We start from the raw sequence: 12,229 nt of genomic DNA on the forward strand, positions 1-12,229 counted from the left end.
AGGTTGGCGGGTTGGGGGGCTGTGACCCCCCCCAACCCCGCCGGCCCCTTGCCCACGGACGCCGGCACGCTCCCTGTCTTGCACGCCACGTTCCCGTTTGGCAAATGTCTTGAAAAAACGAGCATTAAAGAGAGGATAGCGCCCGGCTGCTCCCTGCTCCTGTCTTTGGGGGGGGTGTGGGTGGGTTTGGGGGGTCCCCCCGGTCCTTGTGGGTGGGGTGGGGGGGGCAGGCTGGGTGCTCCTCTGGGGTCCTGGGGTGCTGCAGGGCAGTTTGTGGGTGCTGGGGGTGGGCTGGGGGCTGGGGGGGGTGGTGAAGGCTGGGGTGGGCTCGGCCCTGGGGTGTGCGGGGTGTGCTGGGGCCGCATCCTGCGGTGGGAAAAGGGCTGGGGGGGGTCCAGGGCATCACCCCCGGGGTGGGGGGGGGGGTGGAGAGGAGCTGGGGGCTGCGGGGCTGGCGCGGCAGCGCGGCTGAGGATGGATGTGGGGTTGCCATGACAACCGCATCCCCAGCCCCGCCGCCCCCGGCCCGCCGAGGAGGGGGCCGCCGCGCGCTGCCCCCGCAGCCTTGGCACGGGGAGGGGTCCTGGGGGGGGTGGGAGCCTCCTTGGGGAGGGGTCCCATGTCCCTGTGCCACGGCTGCGGGGCTGAGCCCCCACCCTGTGCTCAGCCCAAGCCTGGCAGGACCAGGGAACCGAAATCCCCCCAGCTACCCCCAAACCCCCCTCACCCACCCCCACCCCCCCCCAGCCAAGCCCAAAACCTCCCCATCCCCAAAATCTCTCCGTCCCCAAAACCTCCCCGTCCCCAGGACCTTGCCAGGCCCTTTGCTCCGGCGGCAGGGCCAGGGCAGCATATTGGGGAGGGGGCTCCTTGGGCGCTGCCGGGGGTCTTGGCTCGCCGGGAGGCCGGTTGTGACCTCCAGTGCCGGGGCTGGGGGGGCCGGGGCTGTTCCCAGCGCTGCCGCCGCCACCGTCCCTTCGAGCCCCCTGCTCTGGCACCGCAGGACGAGGCTTTTTGCCGGCGCGGTGAAGGGTCCCGCTTGGCTTTGGGCTGGGTGAGCCCAAGGGGCCTGTGGCCATGGCGGGGGGGGCTTGGCAGCGCCTCACCGGGGTCACCGGCGGCTTCTCCGGCATCGCTGCCCCGTAGGCGGCTGCCGACGCGCCCGGGGATGCCGCGGGGTCGCGGAGGTGCCCGTGAGAGCGGTGGTGGTACCGGCAGCGGCCTGATCCCCATGGAACCTTTGATCCCCATGGACCCCTCGGTCCCCATGGACCCCTTGGTCCCCATGGACCTTTCGGTCCCCAGGCACCCCTCTGTCCCCAGCACCGGGGCTGTTGCGGTGGCAGCGGCCGGCTCGGCCTGGCACAGCCGCACCGGGCCGGTGTGGACGGGACAACGGGCAGTGTAGCCAAAACCTCTGCGTGACGCACCGGCCCCGGCCGTCCCAGCTCTGCCGCCGGTGGCTGCGGCACCCCGGGCCGGTGTGGGGCCGGGTCCCCATCTCAGGGGGGGATTTTTGTGGTTGACTCCCAGGCAAAAGCTCCCCCCTGGGTCCCCACCCTCTGGGCATCCTCCGCCACCCGGCCGTGCCCGCTCCCCGCCCCGCAGCTGCGCCGCGGCCGCCCCGGTGTCAGCCGGAGCCGGGGCATGAGCTCAGCGGGGTGCGAGGCACCGGCTGGCACCGGCGGGGGTGGCTGCACCGGGGGCTGCACCGGGGGCGCGGTTGCAGCCGGCGGGGTCTGCTGCGGGGGGTCGTGGTGGGGGATGCGGTTGCACCCTTAGCACCGGGACTGGCAGCCCCGGGACGGGTGGCAGCCCCCCGGGGTGGTGGGAGCCCCGCGGCCAGGGTAGCGGAGCGGGCGGCTCTGGGCGCGCCCCGCATCGCCCCCCGCATCTCCCCCTCCCGGCTGCGGGGCGGCGGCCGCTTTAAATATGCAAATCACCCCCCTCCCCGCGCGCGGCCCGGCGGCGGTCCGGCCAATGAGAAGCGGCGACCGCTGGCTGCGGTAACCGCTGCCGGGCGCGGCGACCAATAGGAAGGCGGCGCGGCGGGAGGGGGCGTGGCCCCCGCCTACCCCCGCCCCCGGCGCGGTCCCGGCCCGGAGCGCGCGGCCCGGAGCGGGCGCGGGGCGGCGGCGGAGCGGAGCGGGGCGGGGGCGGCGGCGGCCCCGCAGGTGAGTGCGGCCCCGCCGGGCCCGGGTCCCGCGGCCGCCCGGTCCCGCCCGCGGGTGGGGAGCAGGGACCAACCCCCGGGCCGCCTACGGGAGCGGGGTGCAGCCGCCCCCGGCCCCGCCGTGCAGCCCCCGCCGCTCCCGCGCGGTGCGGGGGCGCAGCCCCCCCCCCTCCTCGCCGCTGCAGCATCCCCCTCCCCGGGGCTGGGGTGCAGCCCCGCGCCCCCCCCGCCTCGGTGAGACCCCCCCCCCGCTGTGCGTGGCTCCAGCTGCGGCGCACCCCGCCTCGGGGGACCGGGGCAGCCCCCGGTGCCCCCTCCTCAATAGAAGCTCCCCCTCCCCCGGTGCATGGGTGCAGCCCCCCCCTCCCCTCCCCAAAACGCCGCTCCCGGTGCTGCGGGCAGCCCCACCGCGACCCCCCCGCTGCAGGTGCAGGGCTCGGCTCTTTCCCCTCTATTTTTTTTTTTTTGGGGGGGGGGGGGTATCTGCACCCCTGTGCACGCCCTGACACCCCCCGCGGTGCTTCTCCCTCCAACGCACCCGCTGCCCGTGGCGGTGGGTGCCCCCCACCCTCACCCCCCACCCTCACCGAGCATCCCCTGGCCCGGGCAGGTGCAGCCGTTCCCCAAACCGGGTGGGATTCGGACCCCCCCCCGGCACCCCTCGGGGGGCCACCCGTGTCCCCCGCACCCCACGTCGGTGAAGGTCACCGCTGCAGGTGGCCAGGGCCGCCGGGCTGGGGGTCCCGGGGGGGGGGGGGGGTCCCGGGGTGACCCTGCTGCAGGCCGGTGGGATGCTGCAAACCCCCCCCCCGCCCCCGTGCCCCCCGTCCCGCTCGGGGACACGGTGGCCGCTGCCACCTCCGGGGACTTTGGCCGGCGGCGATGGGGCGATGGCTTCGCCGCGGCTGTGGCCTCTGGTGACCGGCGGCGGGTCGGGGTCTGGCCAGGCCCTGAGCCCCCCCCCGGTGCCCCCCCCCAGCCCCATTTCCCCCCCAGCCTAGCTGGGGGAAGCTGGGGAGGCCGCGCTGAGCCCGCCCCGCTCGTGACACAGGTGGCTCAGCCTGTGCAGAGGCACTGCCGGATCCGGGGGGGGGCCGGGAGCGGGGTTTGGGGGGCTGCAGTATGCCCTAACCCCTCTTTCTCTCTCCCCCCCAGACCCCCGGCGCACCGAGGATGATCGGGGGGGCCCCACGAGCCCCCCAGCAGCCCAGGGTAAGTGGGGCCCCCCCCTGCCCCGTCACGCCAGCCCCTGGCCATGCACGATTTTTTAGTTTCCTGTTTTTCTCTGGTGTGTGATGGGGAGCGGGGCCGGGGGGGGCACAGCCTGGGGGTCCCCCCTGCCGAGAGCCGGGGGGCTGCTCCGGCAGGTGACCCCCGGCACGGCTGGGTGCGTTTGGGGTTCAGGGCAGGGGAGGGCCTGGATGCCTGGGTCCCCCAATCTGGGGGGGAAAGGGGCTCCCCCGGGCATGCAGGGGGCTGGTGCGTGTGGGGGTGTTTTTGGGGGGCTGCCGGCACGGCTGGGTGTGGGAGCAGCAGCCGCCGCCGCCGCGCAGCAGCCGCTCATTTATTATTTAGCTGCGTATCTGGTGTCGGGCCCAAGCGCTGCCCCGCCGGCCCCCCCACGCCGGACCCTGGCAGCCCCCCGTGTGCCGCACACCGTGGGGAGGGGGCCGCGGCGGTGGCGGCGGGCACGGGGGAGCCTGCGGTTTCCATGGCCACGGGGCTGCGCGGCCGCTTTCTTGGCAAAACCGATAAATACCGGTGGGTGTGGTGCGGGGGGGGGGGTCCCCAGCGAGCCCCCCGCCGTCCCTGGTAAGGACTGGTTGTGTCCGCAGGGCGCCGGGAGCTGAGCTGGGGGTCCCCGCGCCGCCGTCCCCCCCCCTCCAAGATGTCCTACTTCAGCGAGCACTTCTGGGTAAGCCTGGACCCCCACCCATGGGTGACCCCCACCCTCTGGGGCTCGCTGCGGGGGAGCCCCCAGCCCTCGGAGGTGGCGGGGGGGGGGGGGGTGTGTGTTCATCACCGCCGGTAATTTTGCAAGGCCCAAACGCTTTCGTTAACGCTGCAAATTAATTGCTGAGGGAAGCGGGGGAGCGATGGGTGCGGGTGGCCTGCGGGGGCCCCCGGTCGCGGTGCTGTCCCCGTCCCGGCACCGCGGGGGGAAGTTGGCAGCGCCGCGGGGACGCGAAGCGTGGCTGCTGCTTCCTGGTTCGTCTCTGCCAGGGCCTGGCAGCTGCCTGCATCTTCCCCTTCCCTCTGCCTCAGTTTCCCCAGGTGGGGTTCGTGCTGCTGGGGGCGGGGGGGTGGGAGGGAAGCCACCCCCACGTGCTGGGCGGGAGCTGGCAGCACCCGAAGCAGCACCCAAAATAGCACCCGGCGTCAGGGCTCAGCCCACCCCTTCCTGCCCCGCGCACCCCGGGGAACCCCGGCGTCCCAGCCCCGCCACCCCCCGGGCTCCGGCCAGCACCACCCCTGGCACGGGTGGGGGGCTCCGCACCCCCCTGTGCACCCAGGGTGGGCGTCCGGGCCACCGTACCCCGTTTGGGGCATTCCCACCCCAAATGACACTTTGTGCTGTGCCGGCTGGTGCTCCTGGCGTCCTGGGGGGGGCCGGGTGGGGGTCCCTGGGTGCCCACGGGGTGCTGGGTGGGTTTTGGGGGCTGAGGGTGGTCCCCTGCCAGGGCGAGAAGAACCACGGCTTCGACGTGCTCTACCACAACATGAAGCACGGGCAGATCTCCACCAAGGAGCTGGCCGACTTCGTCCGTGAGAGGTACCGGGGAGCGGGGGGCAACCGAGGGGGTCCCTTGGCATTGCTGGTCTGCGTCCCCAGCACCCGCTCCCCGCTGTCCCCAGGGCTGCCATCGAGGAGAACTACGCCAAGGCCATGGTGAAGCTGTCTAAGATGGCCACCAACGGCACCCAGCTGGGGTAAGTGGGGGTCTGGGGGGTCCGGAGCACCCTGAGCTGGGGGTGGGGGGAGCCCACTGATCCCTGCCCGTGCTCCCCCCAGGACTTTTGCGCCGCTCTGGGAGGTTTTCCGCATCTCCTCGGACAAGCTGGCCCTGTGCCACCTGGAGCTGATGAAGAAGCTGCACGACCTCATCAAGGAGATCTCGCGCTACGGCGAGGAGCAAGGCCGGGTACACAAGAAGGTACAGCATCCCCCCCCCCAACCCCTCCAGCCCCGTCCTCCCCCACCGTACCCCAAACCCCCCTGCCCACCCCACTCTGTGTCCCCCAACAAGTCCAAGGAGGAGGTGTCGGGGACGCTGGAGGCCGTCCAGCTGCTGCATGGGGTGGCCCAGCTGCTGCCCAAATCCAAGGAGAGCTACCACAGCAAGTGCCAGGAGTACGAGCGGCTTCGCAAGGAGGGCACCAGCCAGAAGGAGATCGACAAGGTGAGACCCACGCGTCCCCCCTCGATGGCCCCTGTCCCCCCCGATGGTCCCCGTCCCCCTCCGGCTCATGCCCATCGCTTGGTCCCGCAGGCAGAGCTCAAGTCCAAGAAGGCGGGCGAGGCGCTGCGGCGGGCGGTGGAGAAATACAACGCTGCCCGGGCCGACTTTGAGCAGAGGATGCTGGATTCGGCCGTGGTGGGCAGCGCCGGGGTGCGGGCAGGGCGGGCAGGAAGGGGTTGGCGTGGGCACAGCTCGGGCGCACGGGGCAGGCTGGTCCTTGGGGACGTGGCAGCCTGGCTGAGCCCCGTTCCCTGGGGATGCTGGCCCCGGGGGACACGGCACCCTGACGGAGCACGTCTTCCCGGGGACGTGCCACCCTGGCTGAGCCCCGTTCCTTGGCGATGCCGAGCCCTGGGGATCCCCCTCCTTGGGGATGTCGGCCCTTGGGGATGTGCCACCCTGGTTGAGCCCCCCCTCCTTGGGCGTGAGCCCCATTCCCTGGGGACACCAGTCCCTGGGGACGTGCCAAGCTGGCTGAGCCCACCTTCGTTTTGATGCCAGCCCCTAGAGCCATGCCACCCTGGCTGAGCCCCCCTCCTTGGGGACACGCTACCCTGCCTGAGCCCCGTTCCCTGGGGATGCTGGCCCCGGGGGACACGGCACCCTGGCTAAACCCCCGCCATCTGCCCCCTCAGCGCTTCCAGGAGGTGGAAGAAGCCCACCTACGCCACATGAAGGGTCTCATCGGCTCCTACTCGCACTCCGTGGAGGACACCCACGTCCAGATCGGGCAGGTGAGTCCCAACAACCACGGGGACAACATCAAGCTGTCCCCCCTTTTATTCTGAATATGATGTCGTGTGTCCTCCCACCCCCCACCCCCCCCTTTTTTTTTTTTTTTTCTGTTTTCCCCAGGTGCACGAAGAATTCAAGCAAAACGTGGAGAACATCGGCACCGAGATGCTGCTGCGGAGGTTTGCTGAGAGCAAGGGCACGGGGCGAGAGCGGCCAGGTGAGGTGTGGGCAGCATCGCGGTGGGCTCCCCCCCCAGTTTGCACGAGGGTGACGCTCCCCCTCCTCGCACGAGGAGCCCTCGTGCGAGGAGGGGGAGCGTCACCCTCGTGCGAGGATGGAGCCGCAATGCCGGGCTGATCCCGCTCTCGGTGACAGGAGCGTTGGATTTCGACGAGTACCGGCTGGCCCCAGCGCAGGAAGGCAAGTACGTCTGCATCCAGCAGCCCCATGCCGGGGATTTTGGGGGTGGAAGGGGGTCTGCTCACCCCTCTGCGCCCCCCTTCCAGGACCCAAAAGGAGCCGTAGCAAAGCTTTCCGTATCCCTGGCTTGAGCCGTAAGGAGAGGGATCGTGATGCTGTGTAAGATTCCCCCCCGCTCCCTGTGTCCCGCATCCCCGTATCCCTTCCTTGCTTCAGGATCTAACGCTACCCCTGTCATTCCCCAGGGAATCGCCGGATGCTGAGGTGGTGAGTATCCCAGTGCCAGCCCTGGCGTTGGTTTTTTTCCATACTGGGAAGACTGGGGAGCAAGCGCCTCTCCGAGCATCTCCCCGCAGGGCTGCCCGGAGGTGGATGAGGACGGGTTCACCGTGCGCCCCGACATCGCCCGCAGTATCCTTGTGCTGGAGTGTGTGTGTGTGTGCGGGGGGGGTGATTTTTGGGGGGTCCAAGCGCGGGGTGTTCCCTTGACGCGGGGGCTCAGCCGAGGAGGAGAACCACGTCTGCTCCTCCAGCGACTCCGACTACGACGAGGACGAGCCCCGCAAGTTTTACGTCCACATCAAGCCGGTGCAACCCCGGGAGGCAGACGGCAGCGCCGAGGCCACCATGGAGCAGCTCAAGGCCACCGTGGGGAACCTCATCCTGCCCCCCAGCATTGGGGTGAGCCTTGAGGGGGGGGCTGTGGGGTCCCCAGGGACCGTGCCAGGGCCAGCTGACCCCCTTGTCCCCATTCTCTTGCAGGGCACCGTCAAGCGACAGTCGTCCCGTAAGTGCCACCCCGGGGGCTCGGCGTGGCCGTGGCTTGGGGGTCCCCCTGTCCCCGTCCCCCCTGTCCCCGTCCCCTAACGCTGCCTGTCCCTGTCCCTCTTTGCAGGGCACGTGGCACCTCTGACCCTAGGCCCAAGCGAAGCGGACCCCGAGGGGACGCTGGCGGCTGGTGAGGCTGCGGGGGGCATCCTGGGGATGTTGGGGGGGTGGTCCTGGGGGTGTGGGGTGCACTGGCTCTGCAACCCCCGGCATGTCCCCTCACCCCGCAGGTGACAGCGCAGGGACGGGGTGCCCGGCGGCGCAGGTGAACAGGTACGGGGCAGGGAGGGAGCGGGGGGCCGTGGGGTGGTGCACCCCACGCTGCCGCCCCTGAGACCCTTCCCCGGGGGTCCTGGGTGGGCACTGAGCCGCCTCCTCTGTCCCCGGTGCAGTGGCCCCGGGAAAGCCCCTGTGGATGCGGTGCCCCCCGCCGCTCTCTTCGGGCCCCCGCTGGAGTCGGCTTTTGAAGCGGAGGATTTCCCGGGTGAGGATTTGGGTGGTCAGGGAGGAGGGAATGGGATGGGGGACCCCGGCATCCAGGGTGCCGTGGGGCCCCCCCCCACCGCAGCGCTCCGACACGGGGGTCTCCCTGCAGCCCCCCGCGCCTACGTCCTCACCTCCTCCTCCTCCCCCTTCTCCTCATCCTCCCCGGAGAACGTGGAGGACTCGGGTTTGGACTCGCCCTCGCACCCCGCGCCTGGACCCTCCCCGGACTCGAGACCCTGGACCCCGCAGCCGGGAACGCCACAGAGCCCCCTCCCCAAGCGGGGCGGCCCGCCGGACCCCCCGCCACTGCCGCCCCCCCCCGCCGCCCGGGACCCCGGTGCTTGGGTGCCGCGGCCCCGCAGCCCTGCCGGCCGCCTCCCGGAGCCCCCCGGCTTTGCCGTCTTCAGCGGCCCCGGGGCCGAGGGTCTCTGGGAGGACGTGGGGTCTGCGCCCCGGGGACGCAGCCGCTGCGCCAGCGGCCCGGCGCCCCGCGAAGCCCCCTCGCCCGACCCTTTTGGGGAGCCCCCGCCGTGGGTCAGACCCCGCAGCCCCGGTGGGGATCAGCCCCCGCTGCCCTGTCCTTCCTCCAACTCGGCCTCCTCCTCCTCCTCCTCCCCGGCCCCCCCGAGCGGGGGGGAGTCCTCCAGCCCCTCTCCGTGGACCTGCCAAGGGTCGGGGATGAGGCTGAGCGAGGGCGGCACACCGGTGGCTCCCCCACCGCAGCCTGAGCCGGGTGAGTGGCAGGGGTGCAGGAGCTGCCCCCCCTTACCCTTAATTCCACCCCCCCACCCCGCAGCTGGGCGCAGGGTCTCACCCAGCTCGGCTGAGAACGGGGCTGAGACCTGCCGAGCTCGTCGCACTGGTGAGACCCTGCTGGAGCCCACCCGGGGGTCTTGCCATGGCAGGTCTCTCTCCTCACCCCCCTATTTGTGCCCCCCCCCCCCCCAGATGCTCTCCCCACCCGGCCCAGTGCAGCCCCCCGGGAGGTCCCACTCATGGCCCCCCCTCGCCGCTCCCGCACGAAGAGGCCGGCGGCCGGCCCGGCTGCGGGCAGCAACACCGACCTGGTGCGTGACCGGGCGAGGGGAACGGGGCCGGGCTGGGGACCCCCATGGTGGGGGCCAGACCTGGGGACCCCCCCCCCGCTGCCGACGCCGTTTTGCCTTGCAGTCGCGCTCGCTGAGCCCCTCACCCTCCTGGAGCTGCGGCCCCTCGCACTCGGCGCCCGCCAGCCTGGGCGAGCGGGGCTTCTTCGCCGTCTCCCAACCGGCGCTCGGTGGGTGCCGGGGGGCTGGGGGGGGGGGGGCGTGGGGTGGGGGTCCCATCTGGGCTCTGACCCCGTTTCCCTCCCCAGGGCTGTCGCGGGGTCCCAGCCCCGTGGTGCTGGGCTCGCAGGACGCGCTCCCCGTGGCCACCGCCTTCACCGAGTACATCCACGCGTACTTCAAGGGGCGCGACGCCGACAGGTACGGGGGTTCGGGGGGGGTCAGGGTCCCCCCGCAGCTACTGCGTCCTGCTTGGGGCATCTGCTGACCCCGGCCTGTCCCCGGCAGCTGCCTGGTGAAGGTGACGGGGGAGCTCACCATGTCCTTCCCCGCCGGCATCGTCCGCGTCTTCAGCGGGAGCATGGCCCCCCCCGTGCTCAGCTTCCGCCTGCTCAACGCCGGCGCCATCGAGCAGTTTCTGCCCAACGCCGAGCTGCTCTACAGGTGCGGGGACGCGGTGGCACCGCGGCACCGGCTGCATGGCGATGCCTGGGCAGGCTGGCAGGCGGGGGATGCAGCGGTGGGGAGCTGGTATCGGGGTTCAGGGGGTGCCTGGGGGGGATGCAGGGACTTTGGGAGATGGTGGGTGCGGCGATGGGGAGCTGTACGTTGGGGTACGTGGGGTACCTGGTTTCCTGGGGACGCCTGGATGTCCTGGGAACCAGTAGATGCAGCGATGGGGAGCTGGATATTGGGGTACATGGGGTTCCCAGGGGGTCTGAGCATCCCGGGAGCTGGCGAGTGCAGTAACGGGGAGCTGCGTGTCGGGGTCCATGGGGTTCATAGAATCATAGAATTGTTTAGGTTGGAAAAGCCCTTTAAGATCATCCAGTCCAACCATTAACCTACACTACCAAGTCTACTCTAAGCCAGTCAAGGGTAGACCAGACTAAACCATGTCCCGAATGGTTCCTGGGGTTCCCAGGAGGCCTGAGCATCCTTGGGTGGGTGCAGCGATGGGGAGCTGACTATTGGGGTGCTGGCTTTCCTGGGGTACCCAGGAGCACCCTTGCCACTCTGACCCCCTCCCTGCAGCGACCCATCCCAGAGCGACCCCAGCACCAAGGATTTCTGGCTGAACATGGCAGCGCTGACCGGGCACCTGCAGAAGCAAGCGGAGCAGAGTCCGGCCGCCTCCTACTACAACGTGGCTCTGCTCAAGTACCAGGTGAGCCCCGGGCGGGGAGAGCGGCGACCCTCGGCTCCCCCACCCAGCTGTTTGGGGGTGGGAGGGTCTCGGTGCCCCCCTGAACCCTCCCTGATTTTCCTCACCCAGTTCTCACGGCTGGGCCCCGGCTCGGCGCCGCTGCGGCTGTGCGTATGCTGGGACTGCTCGCCGGGCGCCACGCGGGTCAGCGTCGAGTACGGCTACAACGCCGGCGCCCTGGCCCTGCCCGTGCCCCTCGCCAACGTCCACATCCTGCTGCCCGTGGACGAGCCCGTCGCCAACCTGCGGCTGCAGCCCGCAGCCAGCTGGTAAGGGCTGGGGAGGATGCAGGACCGGGGGTCCCAGACGCCTCCAGGGTGGGAGAGGGGAACCCTGGGCTGGGAAACGGGGTGCTGGTGGGGTGGGGAAGGCAGGAATGGGTTCAAAAAATGGGTCGACTGTTCAAAAAATGGGTAGAGCGTTCAAAAAAACGGGTAGATGTGGCACTTTGGGCCATGGTTCAGTGGGCACGGTGGTGTTGGGTTGGTGGTTGGGCTGATGATCTTAGAGATCCTTTCCAATCTTAATGATTCCTAGTTTTTACTTTCATTAAAAATAATCCAGTCACCCAACCAGCAAACATGAAATTATGACTCTGCCCTTAATTGGTTTAGTGGTGGGCTTGGCAGCGTTAGGTTACTGGTTGGGCTGGATGATCTTAAAGGGCTTTTCCAACCTAAACGATTCTGTGATTCCATGATGATGTGTCCCTTAGGGGTGGGAGCAGGGGGGATGGGGTGAAGGCAGGGGGGTGGTTTGGGGGTCTGGGGGCTTGGGGACATCATGCCCGTGTCCCGGCAGGAATCTGGAGGAGAAGAGGCTGCTCTGGAGGCTGCTGGACGTCCCCGGTGCCCCGGGGCAGGCAGGTGAGGCTGTGCCCGCGCCGCTCGGAGGGGACGGGGCAGGGGAGCAGAGTCTGGCCCTGGCCCCTGCAGACCTCCCCCCCTCTTTGCTGTCCCCCCCAGGCTGCGGCCGGCTCTCGGCCAGCTGGGAGCCCCTCTGCGGGCCCAGCAAGCCCAGCCCGGTGGCAGCCCAGTTCAGCAGCGAGGGCAGCACGCTGTCGGGCGTCGAGGTGGAGCTGGCGAGCGCCGGGTACCGCATGTCGCTGGTCAAGAAGAGGTTTGCTACAGGTACGGCTGGCGGGGCCCGGGGGGTGCGGGTCCTCTCCCCATCCCTGGGGTGCATGGGGTCCCTTGCTTAGGGTGCAGGGGGTCCCTCCGCTGCTCTCCAGGGTGCATGGGTTCCCTTCCCTAGGGTGCATGGGTTCCCTTCCCTAGGGTGCATGAGGTCCCTTCCCCAGGGTGGACAGGGTCCCTTCTCTGCTCCCCGGGGTGCACAGGGGTCCCTTCCCTGCTACCCATGGCCCTGGGTGCATGGGGTCCCCTCCCTACCACCCCAAGCTCCGTTCCCCCCTTGCTGGGCAATGCCCCATGGCGATGCCCAGCCCAGGGAAGGTGCAGGTAGCCCAGTTCGGGGCCAGCATCGAGCCCTGGCCCCTCGGCGATGACCATCCTCACACCGGGCACGTGCCCCCCATGCTCGCAGCCCCTCCTCACCGCCTTTCCTCCGCAGGGATCTACCTGGCGGGGTCCTGAGCCGCCTCGCACCGGACCCTCCAGGCCCCCCGGGCTTCCCCCTTGGTTGTGTGAACTTG

At 70.5% G+C, this 12,229-nt stretch overlaps 1 protein-coding gene across 1 annotated transcript; it reads left to right on the forward strand.

The window, feature by feature from the left end:
• The first annotated feature begins 4,061 nt into the window (after positions 1 to 4,061).
• FCHO1 (FCH and mu domain containing endocytic adaptor 1) lies at positions 4,062 to 12,170 on the forward strand. The gene is made up of 27 exons (XM_075723424.1): positions 4,062 to 4,088; positions 4,855 to 4,946; positions 5,030 to 5,104; positions 5,187 to 5,328; positions 5,422 to 5,574; positions 5,665 to 5,769; positions 6,270 to 6,368; positions 6,490 to 6,586; positions 6,745 to 6,789; positions 6,876 to 6,948; positions 7,035 to 7,056; positions 7,146 to 7,200; positions 7,292 to 7,470; positions 7,552 to 7,576; positions 7,685 to 7,747; positions 7,848 to 7,890; positions 8,010 to 8,101; positions 8,213 to 8,836; positions 9,052 to 9,170; positions 9,274 to 9,379; positions 9,458 to 9,569; positions 9,657 to 9,812; positions 10,404 to 10,536; positions 10,645 to 10,844; positions 11,377 to 11,441; positions 11,541 to 11,705; positions 12,148 to 12,170. The coding sequence occupies exons 1-27, from the start codon at positions 4,062 to 4,064 to the stop codon at positions 12,168 to 12,170; spliced, it is 3,090 nt and encodes a 1,029-aa protein (XP_075579539.1).
• The last annotated feature ends 59 nt before the right edge of the window (positions 12,171 to 12,229 follow it).

This window comes from Pelecanus crispus, chromosome 20 (assembly GCF_030463565.1).
Source record: "Pelecanus crispus isolate bPelCri1 chromosome 20, bPelCri1.pri, whole genome shotgun sequence".
NCBI classification, from domain to species: Eukaryota; Metazoa; Chordata; class Aves; order Pelecaniformes; family Pelecanidae; genus Pelecanus; species Pelecanus crispus.